The sequence below is a fragment of the Ananas comosus genome, linkage group 1 (genome assembly GCF_001540865.1).
Source record: "Ananas comosus cultivar F153 linkage group 1, ASM154086v1, whole genome shotgun sequence".
Taxonomy (NCBI): domain Eukaryota; kingdom Viridiplantae; phylum Streptophyta; class Magnoliopsida; order Poales; family Bromeliaceae; genus Ananas; species Ananas comosus.
This window is the reverse complement of record NC_033621.1, coordinates 23033898-23056188: the sequence shown is the minus strand read 5'-3', so window position 1 is coordinate 23056188 and position 22291 is coordinate 23033898. Positions and strand designations below refer to the sequence as shown.

General features: G+C 36.5%; 3 protein-coding genes across 3 annotated transcripts; all 3 read right to left on the bottom strand.

The window, feature by feature from the left end:
- On the bottom strand, positions 1053-5686 carry LOC109714781 (stearoyl-[acyl-carrier-protein] 9-desaturase, chloroplastic). Its single transcript, XM_020239493.1, has 3 exons — positions 5399-5686; positions 2455-2956; positions 1053-1985 (listed from the first exon to the last, which is right to left on the bottom strand). Exons 1-3 carry the CDS (start codon positions 5515-5517, stop codon positions 1425-1427), a joined length of 1182 nt encoding a protein of 393 aa, XP_020095082.1. The 5' UTR covers positions 5518-5686; the 3' UTR covers positions 1053-1424.
- Positions 10345-13191, bottom strand: LOC109707496 (transcription and mRNA export factor SUS1-like). The gene is made up of 5 exons (XM_020228792.1): positions 13077-13191; positions 12771-12861; positions 12332-12426; positions 11383-11459; positions 10345-10955 (listed from the first exon to the last, which is right to left on the bottom strand). Coding segments are annotated over exons 1-5 (339 nt in total). The 5' UTR covers positions 13079-13191; the 3' UTR covers positions 10345-10881.
- On the bottom strand, positions 14071-21047 carry LOC109717406 (conserved oligomeric Golgi complex subunit 2-like). Its single transcript, XM_020243188.1, has 12 exons — positions 20454-21047; positions 19083-19289; positions 18260-18596; positions 18007-18168; positions 17530-17629; positions 17233-17442; positions 17025-17139; positions 16296-16496; positions 15987-16088; positions 15638-15760; positions 15419-15553; positions 14071-14933 (listed from the first exon to the last, which is right to left on the bottom strand). The coding sequence occupies exons 1-12, from the start codon at positions 20940-20942 to the stop codon at positions 14820-14822; spliced, it is 2295 nt and encodes a 764-aa protein (XP_020098777.1). The 5' UTR covers positions 20943-21047; the 3' UTR covers positions 14071-14819.

Sequence of the window (22291 nt, the reverse complement as noted above, 5' to 3'; positions counted from 1 at the left end):
TATATATATATATATATATATATATATATATATATATATATATATATATATATATATATATATATATATATATATATGAGTTCGGCTACTATACTCTTATGAGTACGATCGCCTCGTACTCATAAGTCGTTTTCGATGATAGAGCTTTCGGATCGACGATCTATACCGTTAAACGTTATCTAGAACATTTAAAACGTCTAGAAATCAAATTTTATAATTTTTCAACATCATTTACCTTACGATCAAAAGGTCACAAAATTGACAATTTTTAACGGCTGGTATGAAATATTTGCTAGTTTAACAGTGTAAAAGAATCGAAATCGGTTCAATTTTTGATAGAAAATTCTATTCACTATATAGATAAAGAGTAATAACTTCGATTTTAAATTGAAGGGTCCGATCATCCATTTTTAATGCATCGTTCGATTTTGACCATTCATTTTATATCCGCTTGATAAACTCTATCATGATTTCGAAAAATTATGAAATTTATTTTCTATATGTTTCAAATACTCTAGATCATATTTAATAGAATGGATCGTCGATTCGGAAGCTCAATCATTAAAAATAATTTATAAATATAAAAAACTCTATACTCACGAAAGTACAGTAGCCCTGGCCATATATATCTATACTGATTATTTTCCCCATGTGCTGTACAATTTAGTCCGGAACACTTTTTGTGTTTGTCCTACGAATACTCATTATTTTCCCCATGTGCAGTACAATGTAGTCCGGAACACTTTTTGTGTTTGTCCTACGAAAAATTTAAATTCCGAAGCCACTAACACTCTCCCTCTCAAATAAACAACGTTACAAAATAATTTTACCGAAACAGTAGTTCAACTGAGAATTAATTTCAGTTTACAAACAAACGAGCTCAAATTTTAGAGCATTTTCAGTGAAAGTGTTTTCCATTTTCTTTTTAAGAGAAAAAGGTAAAAGTTATGCATTTTATTTTTTTTTTTTTCTCGACTAGAAATATAAAACAACTAGACTTAGTAGAGACACGCAGAGCTGCCGCTGCATTGAATCACAGAAAAATTAGGGCATAAATACCAAACAAGGCCCAAAATTTATTACCTAATTCTTCATACTGTAGGAGACTTCATGTTGTGAATACATTACTATAAGCACAAAAGAAAGCACCTAAACAAGAAGCAGCTACATTCCACCAGAAACATGCTAGTTAAACAAGTGCTTTTACACTCAAAGATGAGGAAAACACCAAAGCCATTGAAGCCTCTCTCTCTCTCTCTCTCTCTCTCTCTCTCTCTAGAGACACTCAGAAACTTCCACCTCAAGCACCAATCTGACACTCACAATATATAATAATATATTAGCTTAACAAGTACTGCCATAAATTTGAAGGGGTGTAACACCAGAAACTGAACTCAAAAAATTTTATAGCCCACTTATGGAGCTCACAGTTGAACTTCTCTCCCATATATCCAACTAAATGGCACCGTCCCCGCCTGCTTGGCGCGGCCCTGAGCCCTCTCCTCCAGCCTCCTGATCCGTGGCGCGAGAGTGCACACGTAGTCCTGCGCCTTCGTCCCTTCCCCGGAAAGGCCGCTCAGTTCCGCCACCTTCCACCTGGCCACGAGAAACTCGAGTATGTCGGCGTAGTCCTTCGCGGTGTAGACGCCGAGACGCTGGGCCACCGTCGAGAAGTGCTCGAAGAGGTTGTCGTCCTGCCCGTCGTACATCAGGTGGGCCGGCATGGAGATCTTCTTCTTCATCATGTCGGCGAGGGCGAGCACGGTCCCGTCGGGGTCGATCTCGAACAGCTTCTCGACGATCTTGGTGTAGGCGGTCTCGTGCCGCTTCTCGTCGGAGGCGATGATGCCGCATATCTGGGCCAGTTTGAGGTCCCCGTGCTCCTTCGCGTGCCGTGCCGTGTTGCCGTGCGAGATGAAGGTCGCGCGCTCTTGGAAGGAGGTGTAGATGAAGCCGAGGTAGGGGCTGTTCTCCGTCCGAGGGTCCTGAAAGAACAAGATGTTGACACAAATAGTTGCTACTACCCGCAGTTTAACTCCGAATTGGAGCACATGCTTTCGGGGTCAAAATGCAGAAAAAGATGAAACATTTCGTCTAACGCTTTACGCTTCTCAGAGTAGAGGTTATTTTCCAAATAGGCACTATATCACGCTCTTCAGGATGAATCTAAGATTGTCGTTCCCTTTGTCCCTTTGGAACATAATAGGAGTTAAAGAAATCGATTTGAAACCACTGTGAACTAGGCATTATTATTGAGACTAGGCTAAACGGATAACTAAACCAAGCTCTATTTGCTGCTTAGAACTACCTTTTTCTAATTCCGAGAGAGTTAAATCCAATTTATACGAATCAAAACAACTAAAACTGAATAAATTTCAGCACCAAACCCAAAGAAAAAGAAAACTTGAGAAATTTAAAAAAGAAAATGTTTTGCGCAGAAGGAAAAGTAATTACCATTCCTGAGCCAATCAAGTACTGGATCGTCTTCTCAATCTGCCGCATGTCCACTCTCCCTGTAAGATACAAATACTTGTTGAGAAGATCCCCATGCCTATTCTCTTCTGCGGTCCAAGCCCTAGTCCAAATCGCCCACGAAGTGAGGCTCGCGCCCGTCTCATCACGGACCCCGTCGAGCGTGTTAAGCATTGTTTGGTACGTGGGGAGCGCTTCTTCAGTAATCATGTCACCGACTAAGCACACAAAGTAATCGTCGGGGAGTTCCTTCGCCCTCTCCCGTAGTTCCTTGACTTCGTCGTGGAAGCCGTCGGATGAAGGATCCGGAAGGAAATCCTGTGGTTGCCAGCACTTCTCGACAGGCCTGAGATGGGTTAAGATATTATCTTCAGCCCATTTGTCAAGCGATTTGAAAATCTCGATCTTCTGGGGTGGCATCGAGTGGGTCACTTGAACATGGACTTCGCGTGGCGGAGTGAAGGGCCTTTTAGGAACTTCAACCCTGGGAAAAATTAGTTTATGCCTTTAGAACACTCTTTTGTTACAAATTGCTCAAAAAGTATTGAATAATTCAATATTACATTGTACTGTAAGAGCATACAAACTTTGAACCGTGGATCAATCACGGATGAGAAGGTCAATTGATTTAGCGCATGTATAAAAAAGTACACTCAAAAAGTGGCCCTTCTGGAAAACAACGGGCAAAAAACATAAAAGCTTTTGCTATCATAGGCTCAAATTAAACGACAGTATCCAAGCTTCTCATGAATGTTGTAAAGTCTGTAAATTAGCTATCAATACAGCAAATCAAAAATCCGAGAACAGACTACTCGCAGAACCAGACAAGAAATTAAATTTCATAAAAGAAACAACTTCCAAACAGGGTAAGCAGTAAAGGACGGCAGGATCTCGAACTACAGAACATGATATTAGCAAAACTCTTCCAACTTTTCTACTTTACTTCGCTAATGTAAGACGGCATAAACGAATACCACCACAGTAGGCAAAATTGTCTGCAATATTCTATCCCACATTGCAGATGAATCGAGCAGAGAGGTGACCAAATGAAGTATAGAGGTGACATCAGAAGGGCACGATAAACTCTCTAACATTTGGGCTATGAGCCAAACAGGCCATTGTTACCAGCAATTTTAGTTCATGCAGCATAGAATCAGCACTGAAAAAAGTTCTCTCTACATGAAAATAATCTAATAATAACAGCAATATGACAATTTTTTATTACGATTTTCTCTCCAACAAAATCAAGACAAGAGCCAAAAAAAACAAATACGAAAATGAAATACGAATTCAGAGCATAGTAACCTGTAAGAAACTAAGGAGAGCTCGACAAAGCAAGTATAGTACACTATGCCAGAATATCTCAATCTTCAACTTAGATACTAAAAACATAGGAGATATATACAGATGATTCTCATTATGTCTATAGCATTTTGAACTATGTTGAATAAAACTAATACTATATATAATGTACACGTACATATTCATGACAGAATGCAAAATTATAGAAGCAACAGACTTCAAATCCATATAATATCATAACTTTATAAACACAAAACTTTCCAAAGTGCATATTAACAGAGGAAGTTGTCTATTTATAGATTAAAGGTCATACATATGGTTTTCCAACAGTACAACATAAAAAGCTAAAAATTATCACAATGAAATTCATAAGCAACGAAATGCTCAATTGCTTTATGTAACTATTGATATCTCTCGTTTCACTTGGTATACAACCTATGCCCTAAAATTCAGAAGCATTATTAGAACCGTTAATCAATTATGCCAAGCCAAGCACTACAAGGATAAAAAAATAAAGAGAGGATTCGGAAATAAATGTCTATCCACACAGAAAAGCTAGAACTATAGTAAGAAGAAAGAGCGGCGACTCTACAAATTGCGCCAACTCAAAGTCCTTTCATCCCCAAGTAAATGCCGATTTTTACTTCTAATTATGTGTCCTCTTTTCCTCAACATCAATGGTCAACTGAGAAGTTTCTAACCCCCTGAGGCCGCAAAACTCGCCGTGGTAAGTGGTAACATTGAACCAGAAGAACAAGCATTGATCCCCACTATCAAGAAATTGAAATTTTTAGCCTTATATACGCGCAAAAACTTTATGAGTTATCAAATGAAGCATCCTTTTCGTGCAGTGCTTGTAATTGATATTTGAACCTCCTAATTACTTCACAATCCCTCTCTTTTTACAATGAGGCAATGGTAAAGCAAAATTAGGATCTAATACTGAATAGATCCATTTGGACAAAGAGTTCTTTTTCCAATCATGCTACATTTTTATGTAGAAACTACTTTTGCATAGATATCCAATAGATTATGTTACAAATTAAACACTATTCACAGGAGGATACATCATAAATGGCTATCACATAGAGATTACAAAATAACAAAGAAAAGGAAGCCCAAGATATACAAAGAGCAATTAACAAAATAAATACATAATAAATGTTACATTAGTGACCAAATTGATGAATGATCCCAGATACCAACTAACAACATTGCTGAATCCTACACTGTGCCGCAAAATTACTAGTAAGAAATATAATATAATTATCTACAGAAAAAAAAAGGGGCTAAAAAACCTTATGAAAAGATTGTTAAAGCCAATTTCACGAACGCAATCGAGATAAAGGTGCCAACTTTACACCCATAACCAATCCACAACGAAAGAAACAAGCAAAGCGAAGAAAATAAAGCAAAACCCATATCCCCAAATCACCTAATTTGGCCAAAAATTAGGCCCGGCTCATCAAATCAACCGTAAAAAAGAAGGGGGAAAAGAAAATTCGAATTTTTAGGCAAAAAGAGCAAAACCCGAGACGAGAAAAACCACAGGACAAGCATGATTAAGATCACAATCCCACCCATTTGAGGAGGAGAGCGAGAAGAAAAGGGGAAGGGGCCCAACCCGGTGGAGAGGGAGGAGGAGACCATGAGCACTTTGGGAGATCCAGGGGCCCTCTTTTTGGGCTTGGAGGGGGATAAGCAGAGTAAAGCCTCTGCCCCAAAAGCCAATCTAGAAGCCATTAAAAAGCGCTTTTTCCCGCAGCTTCTTCCTCCTCCGCTTCTTCTTCCTCTTCGTCTTCCTCTTCCTCTCCCTCTCCCTCTTTCGATTTCTATGGAGGAGTGAGAACTCTAACTCTCTCTCTCTCTCTCTCTCTCTCTCTCTCTCTCTTCGTTTTGGGAGAGGGAGAGAGAGGAGACGCGGAATTTAATAAGAGCCACATCTGTGAGTAAAATAGGCCAGCTCAATGGGTGAAATTACCATTTTACCCTTTCTTTTTAATTTATTTTTTTGGGCCTTATTTATAATTTTTAATTAAACTTATTCTCTTGTGTGTGTTTCATTATTACACAAGAGAAAAAAAATTTCTCGTATTGAAATTGTAAAAAACTCGCGTCTAATAAATTATAAAATTAAAATTTATTGATATATAAGAATATTTTTTTAGCAGAATTTAAATTTTTATATTTATTTATAATTACAAAGTATTTCGAAAGTCAAACCAACAAAAATGTCACTCTCTTTATTATAGATTATATAAAAAATTAGTAATCTAAGAAAAATGGACATTAATGATTCATAAAAAAAGTTAGCCTATTTTGTGTCTTAGACCAACTACTTTTGATGGCTACTAATTATTTATTAATTCATTAATTAATGATGCGAATCATTTTCAAACCGTATTTTGAGATTCGTCATAATTGATGTCTCCAACGTTGATGTTTGTCCCAATCTTTTTTTTTTTTTCGTTTGTTTTGATATTTTTTAATATCTCTATAAATTATAGAGACACAGACATATTCTTTTCAGTCCCAAATCAGATAATAAGTAAGATTAAAAAATAAAACAAAATTTATAATCTGCTTTGAATCCGCTCCGATCCGCCAATGAAATGGAGCGGCAAGCGTGAGCCCTTTTTTTCGTTTGATCTGTCTTAATTCGTCAAAGTTCATAATAAATTCACTCTCATCCTGATCTGTATCGAATAGAGCAGTCAGTGAAGGCAAAAAATAGCATACAATTAACGCATCCTGAATCCGCCTTAGGCGCTTGATCCTTGACCCCATTAGCATCTACTGATCATCATTATTACAAGATTGATCTAATATCTTAGATTTAAGTTACAAATTACTAAATTATATTTTTTATAAAATTGATTTAGTTTAGAAGATAAAAATATGCCATTAATTTTTTTTTTTAATTCAGGAAAAATATTTTTCATAAAAATAGCAACTGATTTAAATAGTAGGAAGATTAAAAGAAGCAATTTTTTTTTTCTCCAAATACTTCCCCCAAAAATAATGGTAAAACTATAGAGACCCCTTAACACCCTTACTTTTTTTTTATTTGAATTTAAAAATTATCAAATTTAGCGACTCTATTAGTTATTAATTATTAATCTACCTAATTTTATTCACTAAAAAGTGGTTAAAATTATAAAGTTCATACAAATTACCAACAAATTTAACAATATTTTCAACTTTTTTTTATTAAAATTACTTTAAGTTGAGTGAGTGTCAATTAAGAAAAAAAGAAAAGTTGAGAAAGTCACTTCAAAATAGGCTATATTTGAAAAAAAGAAGAAGAAGAGAATGTATCAGTTATATTGCTGATGTGGCATCGGCAACTAATAAAATTGTCCTCCTTGAGCTCATCTGTTTCGTGATGGTTAATAGAAGAATATTTTTATTTTACTTTTCTTTCAAAAAGAGAGATATAATTAATTTGTTACTGACGACGTGGTGCAAGTGTGATACTGTAGATCTTCTCGTAGTTGAGGGGATCTGTATACTTTTTTTTTTTTATGATAAATAATTGGGAACAAGTAATCCTGTTTTTCTTTTTTTTGTAATTTGGGGCAAGTTGGAGGGTGAAAAGTGGAGAGAATTGTGAAGGTAGGGATGGGTAGGGCAAGTGATGACACACAAAAGTAGAGGGTCGATATTTTCTATGTTGTGTCATAAAAATGGAATTTAATTAAGCAATCAAAAAAATATGTATTTTATATATATATATAAAAAGAAGTGATTCTCCATTTGGCTATCTCCTCCCTTGCATGTTCTCCACACTATTATGATTTTGCCTTGTTTGCATCCACCACCTCCCCCACCAAAATAGGTTTTGTATTTTTTGTTTTTTTTTTAGAATTTTGAGATTTTTTTTTGTCGTTTAGATAACTTTGATATGATTCTCCTGATGTTTTTATTATATTAATTATTGTAATGTATCAAACTTTATGAATATGCTTTATTTTATGCTCTCTCTCTCTCTCTCTCTCTTATTTATCTCTTTTTATGGTTTTATTTTCTGTGAAAATTAGTTTCTATTGAATATTAATTTTAAATTAATTAATTAATTATTTTATATGGTGTCACATAAAAATAAAAAAAAATTGAGTCCCAATCCCATCAAATTATTTTGTGTCTAGATACGGTAATGAAAGTGTTGAATATAAAATATTGAAATAGCGAACAATGGTATCTGTACTATTTCATTATTGTGATCTAGGGCTTGTTTGATTCATCTATTTTAAACTATAAAATCAGAATAGAATTCATTAATTTCGATAGTTGTCATTTATTCTACAGAAATTAGATTCCAATTCTCATTCCACTTTGGAACGGTAAGGAGCCAATTCATTTCTGGCCCAAAATTCTAGATATTCATTTTGATTTTCATTAAGCAATGAACAAAAAATTTTTGAATTATTTTCATTCCGTTTTTCAATCCAATACCATCCAATTTTATTTTTTATTTTCATTTCAGTCGTGGACCAAACATGTCATTAATTTTTATACGTTTTACGAGGCCGAATATTATTTTACAATAAGAGTTTGCTCTTAAAACAAAAATAATTAGAAGCTAAAATGTAAGATATTTAGAAGTTCATGAACCAAAATACTAAAATTAAAAGTACAATAACTAAATTACACCATATCATGAGAACACATATACCATTTACCCTTTTATTTATTCTTTTGCGTTTTTTTAAAAAAGCAAATTCCCATAAAACATTCTTAAAAATATATGACTAAGTAATTACCAAGTAGACAAAAACAATCACAAAGATGAGCAATCCCTTAACAAATTACAAATAAAAACTCTCTTTATCTCTAAATATTTTCCAAGTGTTACAATTAATTTAATTAGTTGTACCTAATATTAAGTTTACTTGTACTATTCATTTAACATAGTCAACATAGTTCACCACTCTCTACTTCACAGAATCTTCTGGAATGTCCTTTTTGTATAAAACCTTGTTTTCCTCACTCAAAACTCTTCATAAACATGATCAAATGTAGAAAAATTTTATAGAAAAACTTTATCTGATTTTAGGTTTATTTATCTTTCATATTCATCATGTATGTACAGAAAATTAGATTAATATTTTTGAATATAGATAAAGATACAAGTCATGTATTTTATATTTCTAAAACACCAGATCTAATGGACTGTATCTTGTGCAGTTAGCTAAAAATTTAATGGTTGGTACTTGAAGTTCCAAGTTCAAAGTTTTATTGTAAATTTTCACTTGAAAGGTACAAAAGATATTATTCCGAACCGAAAAAGAAAAAGATGTCGTCAAAATCGACCGTACGTTCTAAATCCGCACATGAAAAATCGAATTTTCGATCTTGTAATCGCGGACCTGAACAGCCAACCAACTGCGCTAAGCAGTGGCGGTTTCCAGCATGCTGCTACTTTTTCGTGTCCAGTAGGCAACAGCTTTCTTTGTCTTGTGAATCTGGCCTGGCTGGGAAAAAAGTATTTTAATGTTGGCTGGTAGTGGCAAGACCAAGATTCACATATTTTTAACATTTTGTGTGTGTGTGTGTGTGTGTGTGTGTGTGAGTAGAGTGGAAGAGAGACAAAGCATGGCCCTCACTCCACTTATTATTCCTCCCTTTGTTATCTTCTGGAAGAGAGAAGGGAGAAAAGTTTAGTGCCCCACTTTCACCACTAACTCAAGTATGTGGGAAAGGTGAATTATATTACACTTCTAGTTTCTAGACTTGGTCTGGATTCTTGTCTTTTAAGATTTTTTAGGTAGAAACGTGTAGAACTTATCTGACATAAAGAATATTTTAATCTGATTCTCCACTCTTTCAATTTATTTAATTTGAGTCCGTCAACGATATTTTGACTTTAAATTTTAAATGTATCATCCAAATTTTGAAGTTAAAGTGTCAAACTGGCTCAAATCCAAGAAACTGAAACTGTTGGATGGTAAAATTGAAACTTTGAAAGATTTGATAGTCGATTCAAAATAATTCATAATTCAGAACAGTTTTATACAGTTTTACCGACTAAAATAGTTTTAGTTTACTCTTTTTTTTAGAGGATAAATTATTACTTGCGTACAATATCAAACATCTAAATAAAGAAAAGGTTGTAACTTTGATGAATGGACAGATGTATCAGACACACAGGTAAGATAAAGACTCAAATAATATCTTTTATAAGTTTGATGTATACTCAAAACTCAAAATTTGAGGAGCAAAATGTTTGGGAGCTGGTGCAATTTCACCCAAATTGGAATGTAATGGAGCCAAAACATAAAAGGCAATATAGGGGTTCTGCATAAATGCCTTAGCTCTGTTACTTGAATGGTCAAATTTACTCTCTTTTTTTTTTTTAAAGCTTTTTCTTTCTTTGGAATATATTGGTGATATCAAATACAACTACCCATTAGGCACATTTATTAGTTATATAAAATTACAAACACCTACTTTTTCCACCTTTCCTCCCATGGCATAAACTGATTAAACAACTTCTGAGGCAAAATTATTATCATCAATATTAGAAGCCAATGCACATCCTGTGAAAATGATCATCAAAGAAGTAAAACAGAAATTGAAACATATATTTGCACTTAAACAGAAGGGTATAAATTACATTAATGGTCCTCAAACTCTCTTGCCTATGTTGCACTTCAATCCTCAAAAGTTTAATTTATTGTATTTTTAAATCTCACCCTTTTATTCCTCACAAAAACGGTTTGTCGATATAACAGCAACAAATTATAGTTTGAGAACTAAAATAAAACCCACACAATAGTTTGAGAACCATAGGAATAAGTTACCTAAGGGCAGATATAGGAAAAGGCATAATTCTTTATTATTAAAACAGATGCATATATATATAGAGAGAGAGAGAGAGAGTTAATAATTTTTCATGATTATGAATACACAGATCTCACAGGCAATTGGATGATAGTGAGGGCTGTTGCTGTTCTCAGTATCAGAAAGCTGCATGTAGAGCTCAGTTCTGTAATTCGTGGAGATGGTTTGTGAGAATGCTTCTGACATAGACCGTCTGATATGAGCACCGCTTTCCTCCGACCATCGTTCGCTATTTTGCTTTCGCTATTTAGAATCTCAGATCTGTCACAGGGAAGATGACACGAGAAAAGAACGGATGCGCTGCAATAGTTCCGCCTTTACTGAATCGGGCACTGATGCTGCATCATACAAGTAAATGTTCGACACCAATAAGAAATAAGAAATTTCAGGGTATTGGATACACTGATAAAGTTATAGAAATATACCAGAAAATGATATAAATATTAGCATCATTGAAGTTTTATTCTCGACTTGGATCAATATTAGTAAGAAACAAGAGTACTAGCCCTTCAAATATCGTGTAAGCTTGGCAATTTAAATAGTATGATAATTCTACAAATGGACAACAATTAGTAAAGAAAAAAAAAAACCTGTTTTTTTTTCCGTAGAAATGGTTTCACTTTGGTGCATGACTTTGTGAATAAAAAGATTTTCCTAAAGGGCAGAACAGATATATTTTCCTAAATTTCGAAGTGTGTGACAAAATAACCAAACCCCATTCCGGTTGAGTAAGAAAAATTGAAACATGCGCAGAGAAATGCTCACCTCTGCCTTCTGGGGTGATGACCTGAACAAGATCGTCGACCGTGACATTTTTTCTCCCTTTCTTTCTAGCATAAGCCCTACGAATTGGAAGAACAAAGAGGGAGGGGACAAAAAAAATGTAAGCAACTGATGACATAAATAACTCCCTCCGCCAAAAAGAAAACAAACAAGTTCCTTCAGTAAGCGAAATGACTTCGCAGAGGATCAATTGAGGTTGATGTGTTATGCGTTAATTTGATAAAAACTAGTGAAAGAGTCACTTGCAAAACGGCGCAATGCACACAATGACCCAAAATATTAGAGAACCAATGTCACATTCCGCTTCCTAGAGGGTCACCCATCCCTGAGCTCACAGCTCCATTAATTGGGTACCCTATACCATATAACTTATTAAGCACAATCCAATGACCCAAAATGCTATAGCCCAAGCCCTTAGCTATCTGATATGGGATTATTTGTTAATTTGGTGTGTCACAACCAATATCGAAAACAAGGAAAGTGGAAAGATGAAGTAGTGCAACTAAGCACATGCAAGAAAGCGAGACGCAACTGCCGATCAGGTACAGCGATCCCCATGTCAGACAGACGATCAACAGAAAAGTTCATTCAACCAATTAACAAACAATTTATCAACAAAGAATGGCATTTTCTTTTAACCAACATTACGGCAATGGGACGAACTCGATTCACAATTTTCTTGGTGGTATCAAATTTTTCGTTTTTACTAACTCTTGGATGTTGGATACTCTGATGATCATTGTTACATGAAAGATGAAACATCTTGCATAGGTTGAGTTACATAAACACAACTTCAAGAGATTACAAGTAGAATTTCAAACTGATTCAAGCTAACTAGAAGTTGTATCAGTAAAAGGAATATAAGCAAAGATAACAATGTAACCAAAATAAATAAATAAATAAAAAAAGAAAAATCACAAGATGATTAAACCTGCAAAGGGCTTTCATCTCATCCCTCCATCCACACTCTATGAGCCTCTCTCTCAGAAGCTCCATCAGCTTCTCCTTCTCCCCACTCTCAATCAACTTCAAACAAAGAAAATAAACAATCAATAAATAAAAATAAGAAAACACTTCATTAAAGCTCAGTCTTTTCCACTTCCCCTCACCTCCCCATCCATCAAAACCCCAACTTTACTAAAACCCACCATGGCGAAATCCCCCCATCGATTCCCAATTCAGGAAAAAAATAATTATAATGAGAGAAAACAGTAAGACCCAGTAGACCCAAAGCTCGTACCTTTCCACTTCCCCTCACCTTCCCATGCATCAAAACCCTAACTTTACCAAAACTCACGAGGCGAAATCCTCCATTGGATTCCCAAAATAAAGAACAAAAAAAAGAGAGAGAGAAGGGTCTAAATTGTTACCTTGATGTTGATGATCTCGCGAAGGGAAAGCTCCTTCTGCGGCGGATCCTCCTCCGCGTCGGGGGTCGGCGGCCGATTGATCGAAGCCCTCCTGGTTCGGACGCGAAATTAGAGCAAAAAACTGATCAATTTCGTGGAAATAGATTAAAATATCAGAAGTTTAGGGAGAAAAAACGTCGAAGTTGGGTGAAAAAGAGAACAATTTTGGGGCGAAATTAGAGGGCGAGGAGAATCAAAATCCAATTTTTACCAAAAAAAAAAAGAGATACAGATAGAGAGAGGTACAGAGATTTAGATTTAGCTCACATCGTTTTTTTTTTTTTCTTTTCTTCTCGCTATAGGAATTCCTTTTTCCTATGCTCTCCTTAGTTCTCCTTTCACACCCCACAGGGTTTCTACAATTATATATGGAAGGAACCTTNCTCTCTTGGAGCAGCTCTCTTTTCCTAGATCTTCTTTTTTGGTCTCTCTCTCTTTGGGTAAACATGTGTGAGAGAGAGAGAGAGAGAGAGAAAGAGAGAGAGAGAGGAAACAAAGTTGAGAATGGGTTGGAGGAAGGGAGAGGAGGAGAGGAGGCCGCATACGAGATCTCCACAAGCAAAGAATGCTGCAGCTCGGGCATCTCTGTTCAGTTCATGCAAGATGTCAGTGAAGCACCTCTCACTCTCATCTTTTTTCTCTTTTTTTTTTTTTTTTTTTTTTCAAACNTCTCTGCTCTCTTCAATTTTCATATTATTTTTTATTCCTCTCTATTTAAATAATTTTTTTATTTTTTTTAGCTCTTTAATTTTTTAGAGTTTAAAATTTAAAATTAGATTAAAAAATTAAAAATTTAAATTTAAAATTTTTAAAATAAATGATAACAACATAAATACAAAAATATATTAGTTTGTTCAAAATATTTTAAAAAATGCGTAAATCTCCCGCAGCGAAGCGCGGACCTTCACTAGTAAAATATAAAATGCCACCTTTTATAAAAAAAAAAAATTCCGGTGTAAAATGAAAGTAATTCAAAAAATATAATTGATTTGCAAGGAAAAAAAAAAAAAATTGGGAGTCCGAAAACGAGGAAAAGAGAGGCATGTTCATTTTTTTAATTAACATATTCAGCAGGTTAAATTTTTTTTCAAAAAAATGTTCTTAAAAAATATGTAAATTTAGCCCCCCAAAAAAAGAAATCATATGAAACTAAATACTTAAAACAATAGAGTTGAAGCAAATAATATAAAAATCTGCTTCTCACCTTAACCATTTATATCATAACTAATCCATTATGATATACAAAACATAATAATATATATAAAAACAAACCGAATATTTTCCACTCGTTCTTTCTGATGTCACATAAAATATACTCACAATCTACTCACAATCTCAAACGGAACAAAGTGCAAACAAAGGTTCCATCCATTAGAATAACACAAATCTCAAAGACGCATGGACGGTGGATAGAACGGTCTCTAGTTGAAGATCGTACCCACCATTCTCTTTTTTCTGAAAAAAGCGAATTACGAGGCCTGAGCTTTTAAGCTGCAAGTATTTTTGTGCTGGTAATCAACTAATTACCAGTTCACCACAAGCCCTTGAACAGACACACGGATACATCTCACACAAAAGACATAAGAGCTTTTAATCCGTTCAGCATTTAGTACACAATACAACCCAACAACCACAAAGCTCGACGACGAATATTTAATAATCTTTAATTGACTAGGGTTTCAAATAAGCACATCAAACCGAGCAGCTCTACAGTATACAACAGAGTCAGCCAAAACGTGTTTAGTTGAAGAGAACTATGAAAGACACTTTTTCCGTCATAATGGCGGGATTGCTAATCGCCTCTGCTTCATTGAAAATGGAATAGTTTCTTCGAGAACAAAGAATCAATAAATGCATCAGGTACTTGCGCATTTTTACCTGTATGGGGTGTCTGTATACATATGCGGCATGGGCGAAGAGCGCGGCAAACTATAAAAGAGATGGGGCAGGAAAATTTAGGGGAGGATCGGTGAGGCGAAAGTTCTAAATATCGCTCATTTGGGGGTGGTTTCAGAAAACAATGTTTGCTTGCTTGTCTTCAGGAGCCACACACTGCCACAAGGAACGGTAGGCCGGAATATCGGCGGCTCTGATCCCAATTGCCGCGAGGTTGCGCCCATATTCCTGACACAAAATAAGAAAAAGGAAAAAGGATAAACACTAGCTTGACATGTCACTGCTACATTTTCAATGAGCACATTCGATGAACCAAGACGAATCATAAAGTTGCACCACATGGGGTGACGTAATTCTAAAGGCCAAATGCTGCAGCCCCATAATCGATTGTGATTTAATGTTCCCTCCTGATATGTTAAAACATACATTCTACCCCCATTGACTACTACATGAGGGTAAGGATGCGAATTTCAAATATTAAGAATTCAGCACTTTCTTTGCAGAAATGTACTTGCTCAAGAAGTGTCAAGACATTTATCCCCTTAAAAATGACACAATGCAAATGAATGTTTCATGCTTAATTAGACAGAACGGCAATGCAATAATGCAAATGAATCTTTCATGCTTAATTAAATAGAAATTCAATCTATCAAAAATTTTCAATGCATCCAAAATATCAATTAAGAATTGCAGTCTTATAGTTTGAATTTTACCTGAATATCAAGGAATAACTGCATACAAATCTTCTCAGTATCAGATATATTGTTGTCAGAGGCGTCGGAACTTGCACCTACTCGCCGTTGCGCACCTTGCCTTAACCTCAGCAATGAAGACTCTGTTTTCTTTGCCTAAAAGAAGAAAAAAAGTAGAAAATGAGAAGCTATAATCTTTTAAAGCATTTTTAACCAAGAATAAAGGAACTTCTAACTTACCACATTGACTAGATCTGATGCCATTTCATAGTAGCGGCTTGTTATCCTCTCTGTTGCACCACGGAGTAAATCATTTGTAGCTTCTTTTGTTAAATACGAAACACGTTCTCCATCGAGAAACACCTATACAAAGCACGAAGAGTATCTTAGGGCCATCGACCACCAAGTGTAAGGCAATAAAGAATGGAATATTAAAGTGACACAAGAGCATCATTTCCCAAGGAAATGATTAAATTCATTAATCACTAAATCTGGATTGCGAATTAAAAAGGGTACCTTACTGCAGAGTCACATATTAACTACCTAATAAGATCAAATAATAATTCTTCATAAAGGAGAAACAATTCACCTTCAGAGGCCGGAGAATCCCTGACACGTATGGCGAATGCCTTACAGGAAGCTTATTAGTCATCCTATATGTTGCTGTTATACCTTTCAGCTGCCTCAAGTCCTATGATTAAATGAGGAATTGATTAATCAAACATTCCAATGGTTTCTCAAAAAAGGAAAAAAAAAAAAGGGAGAAAAGACAAAGAAAATGACAAATCAAGGTCAAATGAGCATTGATAGACATTGTTAAAAGAGAGTCAGAATTTGACAGACGAAGCATGCATGAATGCGCATGCACACAGGAGTTGCAATTACTTATATTGCTTACCTCAACAGACTTCTCAACTATGACCTCAATCATCACTTCCATTATTGAAGGTAACAACTCCTCTAAAGATTTTCCAGCTTGCAGAATGCTTTGCTTCACAAGATCTCGTACTTCAGCTGAGCAAGAATCAAGTAGCTGCAGTACATGACCAAGGTAGTCACCAGAAAGCTCACTAGCCAGGATACGTACATCATGCATCACCTGTGAACAAAAGCACAGTATTTATGCGCATTCTAAAGGATAGTGATTCCTGAACCAATACACATTGTGCAATTAGGGATTGTAGTTGTTTCTAACAAATGACATGTGCCATTCATGGGACAACAATAGAAACAAGATAGCAGGAAACAATTGAATGTGATCTACAAAGAAAACATTAAAATATTACGCTCAAACTCCATTTATAAAGAGGCAAGAGAAGAGACACTGCTAACATAAATAATTCACGATAAAAGAAATAAGACATTACAATTACATATTATTACAAATTTACAATATGCAGCAAATTATTATTTCTCCCTGACTGGTAAAAGAAAACTGTCTTGACAGATAATCAATATCAGAGAAATAAGTCATCTTCATAATTGAATCGTTTCATTCACTATCCTACTTTAACAGCGAAAATTTTGGTGCTAAATCAAAATGGTAGTGCATGCTTTAAGCACATTCTGAAGGACAATAACTGCTAGCAACTCAATTTAGGAAGTAGGATAATAGAAATTATCATACAAAAATCAAATCTTCTACAGGTGCAGATACAGCCCATTCAGCATCTGGGGCAGAGTTTGCACTCCCACCACGAGCTTTGCGAGCAGCGAGGCCAGAAGAAATCCAAGTTGAGTACCTGCTTTCACACTACCAGTACATAAGAAAGCACACCCTATTGCTAGAGAAATCAAGAAAGGAAAATATAGCTACCATATATCAGTAGGCTGACCTTGAAATAAGCTGCAAAGACAAACGGAGAAACTTATCACAGTGAGAAAAGACGAGAATATCATCACTCCAGCACAACCGCAAGCTTTCCATTAGTTTACCGCTTTGTTTTAACATCAATGTTTGGGTGTTCTCTTCATTGCCATGAATCTCAACAGGCACAATATTGCCGCTAAGAGCAGAATCGAGACCTCCAGCAATTTCCTGAAATCTGATGCAATTGAATTGCTCCATATGACTTAATCAATAAGATTTCTTCAATGAAACTGGAAGCATAGATACAAGGTGAACGATGTACCTAAGTGAAAAATAGACCCCAACATTCCATTGCCTCATAAAGTCTGTGTAAATAGCCTCAGACCGGAATCTCGTTACAGCAGATTTAGATGGACAGTAACCTTGGGAAGGAAATATTGTGATTAAATAAGACTTCATCATGTAAACCGTGGCAGTGATGCAGCCAAAAAACGGTTTTGGAATGTAGACAGACATGCGTAACATAAAGCAGTGCATAAATATTAAGTCGCTATATTGATAAGTCTTTTTGTACTCCTGATTTTGCAACCAGCATATTGAGTTAGATATCTGTAGGCACATGAGTGTATATCAATACACCCATCATACCTAGAGTGAGAGAGCAAATAAAAAGATGAAGCAGATGTAGTCATACCACAATAATTCCCCTCACAAAACGGATATTGAAAACTTATTCAAATACTAAACAAACATAAGGATGCAGGATAGGAAACATTTGCTAATGAGCACAAAGTAATACCTTCCAGAAAATCAAGAAAGGCCAGGCTTGATTTGTAGTTCTTTAGAAATTCTGTGGGTCTTCCGGGAGAGAATGCCCCAGGTTTCCCCTTTTGAATCGCCAAGAGGACCTCTTTAAGTATTGAGTTGGCAAGGAAATCAAAAACATGTAATCCTGAGTTTGCTGAAAATCACAAAAGCTGAATTAGATGATAAAGAAAAGAGCACTCTGAAAATGAGTGAAGCGAGAAAGTTTATGGAATTGTCCAAATTACCCAACGAAGATATTTCCAACAAAAATTTGCAATCCTTCTCAACGCATTGCTTTATTTTCTGATAATCCTCCTCAAGTAAATCAGAAGAAACCCCAGTAACCACCGGTGTAGGGCTAACGGGAATAATCTTCTGAATCAATGTTGACACAATGGTTGTACGAAAAAGCTCCTCAGCAGCTGAGGTGTTATCAATGGCCGCATATGCGCGCAAGCAGTTGTATATTGCATTTGCATCACGATGTTCTAGGCCATCCACAAAACAACTACCTAAGCTACTATCCAGTGATAGTGTAGCACTTTGGATCCTCTTCTCCATGTTCTCGATGAAGGGAAGGTTCTGTACTGCCATAATGGAAAACAGAAATAAGGATTAAAAGGACAAGTTCCCATACAATTCACTGGATTAAGGAGAGGAGGACAACTGCTAGTTACACACAAACTTGTCTGGGTGTCGGCTCAGTTTCATTTGTGGAAAAAGTTGAATCGAACTAGTTGCATCGATAATGTAGAACAATAAATCAAAAGGAACACAACTGATATAGTCAAGAAACCAAACCACTCTAAGAAGTTCCTCATCAGTTTCAGAGTTAATATAAAGTGCCTCATAGAAATTGCAAACTGAAGTGTCTGGAACGGTGGTCCTTTATTGTGGGTCTTCACTTCTCAGTATATTCTTCCATAGTTTAAGTGCACAAAAAAGGATATTATAAACAAGACAACACCCAATATTTATTCGATGGAGAAGGACATACTGCAACTAATATAAAATGACAAAGTTGATGAATGCATCAAAATTGAAAGTTCTCTGTGGGGAGAAATAGACCTGTGAATGACTGATGTAGAATTTCAGCCGGTTCATTTCACTAGCAATTCTTTCCAAAAGAATGCTTTGGGTTTCTCTAATATTTGTCCCACTTTCCACATTCTGCAGCACACCATCGTTGCTTACGGAGCCCTTTGATGCCGAATTTAAGTCTGCTGTGGAAAAATCGGAAGGCGTACTAGGCAATTCCTTAATGAGTTTCTCAACCTGGACATAGGGGGAAACCTTATTGTCACACAATTAACATTTATATTATAGAGATAATATCAGAAAGAAATAAAACCTTAAAACTGAAATTCATTCAGAAGACAGTGCTTTCTAATTCAAGATGCATGGAAAAGATAACATAACTAGTATACTAAACTGAATATGACAGTAAAATCTTAATATTGTAAATAGCACTGCGGATATGATTATCAGAGAGAATAGAATGTCAAGTGAGCAGATAAAGCACTTTGTTTTCTATCTTTGGTCCCATTATTAGTTTCTCCACCTTAATACTTGATTCAACTCAACCTCCTTTATCTTCTTCTTCTTTTCAAGTGAAGGACATCCAATACTAAACACTCACAACTCTCGATTACTATGTTTGGAATATCGATTCTCGTATGTAAGACTGAAAGAGTACGCCTCTCATTTGCCCATGTCCCTGATAGAGTTAGTAGGATATATACAATCTTTAATGAAACGAACGTGCTAAACAAAGTATATAACTGAAGGAGAACATCAGAACACCTGTTGACCCCAACTTATCGTCCTCAACACTCCGTCTGTCTACACACTAAATATCATGAAGCACTGTAATTGGGTAACTGGAGTGTTCAGTCGATCAACCATCTAGAAAGTAGAAATATCTCAAACCAATTAGTTCATAGTGCAGACCAGGCAAGTGGACGCATATGTGATCTGATTAAAATACAGTTAGGTACTCGTTACATAAGTAGTGAAAAAGTCAATAAAGTACTAAACACTTCCTCTACCTCTCCTGGCACACTCATTTGACTTCATTTCGTAAGGATCTCTCCAATAGGAATAAGCCGCACTATCTCATTTTGATGTTCCCAAACAACTCATCCTCCCCTTCACTGTAACTTCATTATTTTCTCATAGCACTATCTGATTCCATTTGCATTCCTTCTTACACCTGCAACGATAAGTCTTTGGTCCAATTCGCAGATTCTTCTACCTCATACTTCCCTCAGATATCACTAGATCTAATACATTCAAGCCCTCGCGTACAATCTACAATTCAAATTATAAACATTTCCAATTGGTCTCTAACAACTGAATAGACGTAAAACATATCCAGATCAGTAAAAATGCAAACGAATATGCACAACGCGATTCAGCTAGAGTTTAATGAGATCGCACCTTGGAGACGACATGGAAGGTATCGAGGAGCAGCTCGAGGACCTCGCGAGCGGCGGCGGCCTCGGCGCGGCGCCGTAGCCCGCCGCGGAGGTCGGCGAGGACGGCGTCGACGGCGGCGCGGAAGGCCGCGACCTTGCCGCGGAACTCGGCGAGCGGGGCGCGCATGCGGGCGGCGGCGGCGTCGACGTCGACAAGGCGGGTGCTGAGGCTGACGAAGTCGGCGTAGTCGCGGTTGATGAGGTCGACGAGCTCGGCCTGTAGGGCGTCGGCGTGGGCGCGGAGCTCGGCGGCGAGGCTCTCGAGGGGGACGAAGGAGCGGAGCTCGGCGACGTAGGACTCCGGGGAGAAGTCAGGCCGGAGGAAGGCCTCGGCCTTGAACCACGGCGGGTGGGACTCGATCGGGTCGCCGAAGAGGTCCGTCGCGGTGGGCGGGTGCGGCGGCAGCGGCGGAGGAGGAGGCCGTAGGGGCGAGGCCACGAGATCCGCCATGGCTAGGGTTTCGGATCTCCAAGGCGAAGAGAGAGAGAGAGAGAGAGAGAGAGAGAGAGGAGGGAGGAGTTTACTTCGACTTCAACGGCGGAGGGGCTTCAGATCCAAGGTAAAGGAAGAGTCGAAATGGTGGAGTTAATTTATACCTGCGGAGCAGGATAAGGAAGCGGAATAAAAGTGTGGAATAAGCTGGTTTATCCGCCAACTATTCCGTAGACCATGTACACTGGGCCAAGGAGTAAATGTTTGGGCCCGTAGTTAGGCCCAAAATAGTTTTGGGCCTACTCGGGCTACCAAATACGGTGGGCTTGTGCGCGCGTGTGCGAGCCACGTGTGCACTCGCACGCATACATTCCAAGTTTCTGATCCGAACCCAACCAGGATTAGGATTTCAAATCCGAACATGGTTTAGAATCGCACATTCGAATCCGAACCCAATCGGACCCGATTTTTTACGTAACTTCAAAGAAAACTAATAAGTCAAAATTCGAATCCACGCTCTATGAATACGAAATTAGCACTAAAATTTGTAGAGGTATTTTGTATAATTTTGGCATAAACTAATCTAAAATATCGTGTTGTACGTATTTACTTCGGTTACATAACTTAATATTAGAGATTTTGGTAAATGGACCTTATTTTGCCCGAGTTTTACAGTAAAGTTTCTAGTCCTGGATTTTGTACGAACCCGATTTGCTGAGCCAGACTTTATGATCGGATCGGGTCGGGTTTCGAATTCCAAATCGGGTTAGATTTTATCATCCCAATCTGAGATTTACGCGCACACTTTTATTTTTATATATACTGGACAAAATATTAATGCATCCAAATCTTATATGCTCTGTAATGGTCCTAAACCACATCGTAAACTACAAGTAGTTATTAAAAGAAGTAAATTTGAAGAAATTTTACTGGAAAAAAAGTAAATTTGTCGATTCGACGAACCAATTTGTCCGAGTTGAATCGGCGAGAATAGCATAACTCTTTGTACTGATAAGGTAAAGTTGAAAGTGTACTAAAAAACAAATAGTTCAAGGACCAAAAACAAAATTCTATATTTTTAATTTAATAAATTTTGTTTTTTTAAAAAATGGATTGGTTGACTCAGTGGATGAGTTGATAAGCTCGGCCAACATAATATATATATATATATATATATAGGTTAAATGTATACATCTCCCTACAGATATAGTAAATTACAAATATATTCCTACAATAAAATTCAATTTTCATATGTTATTCATGTAAAAGTTCAAATATTTTTAAATATATTCCTCTTTTTTGCTATCACAAATAAGTTCCTTCAAAAACTACAACAGTATAATATAAGAAAAGTAAAAATGTCAAGC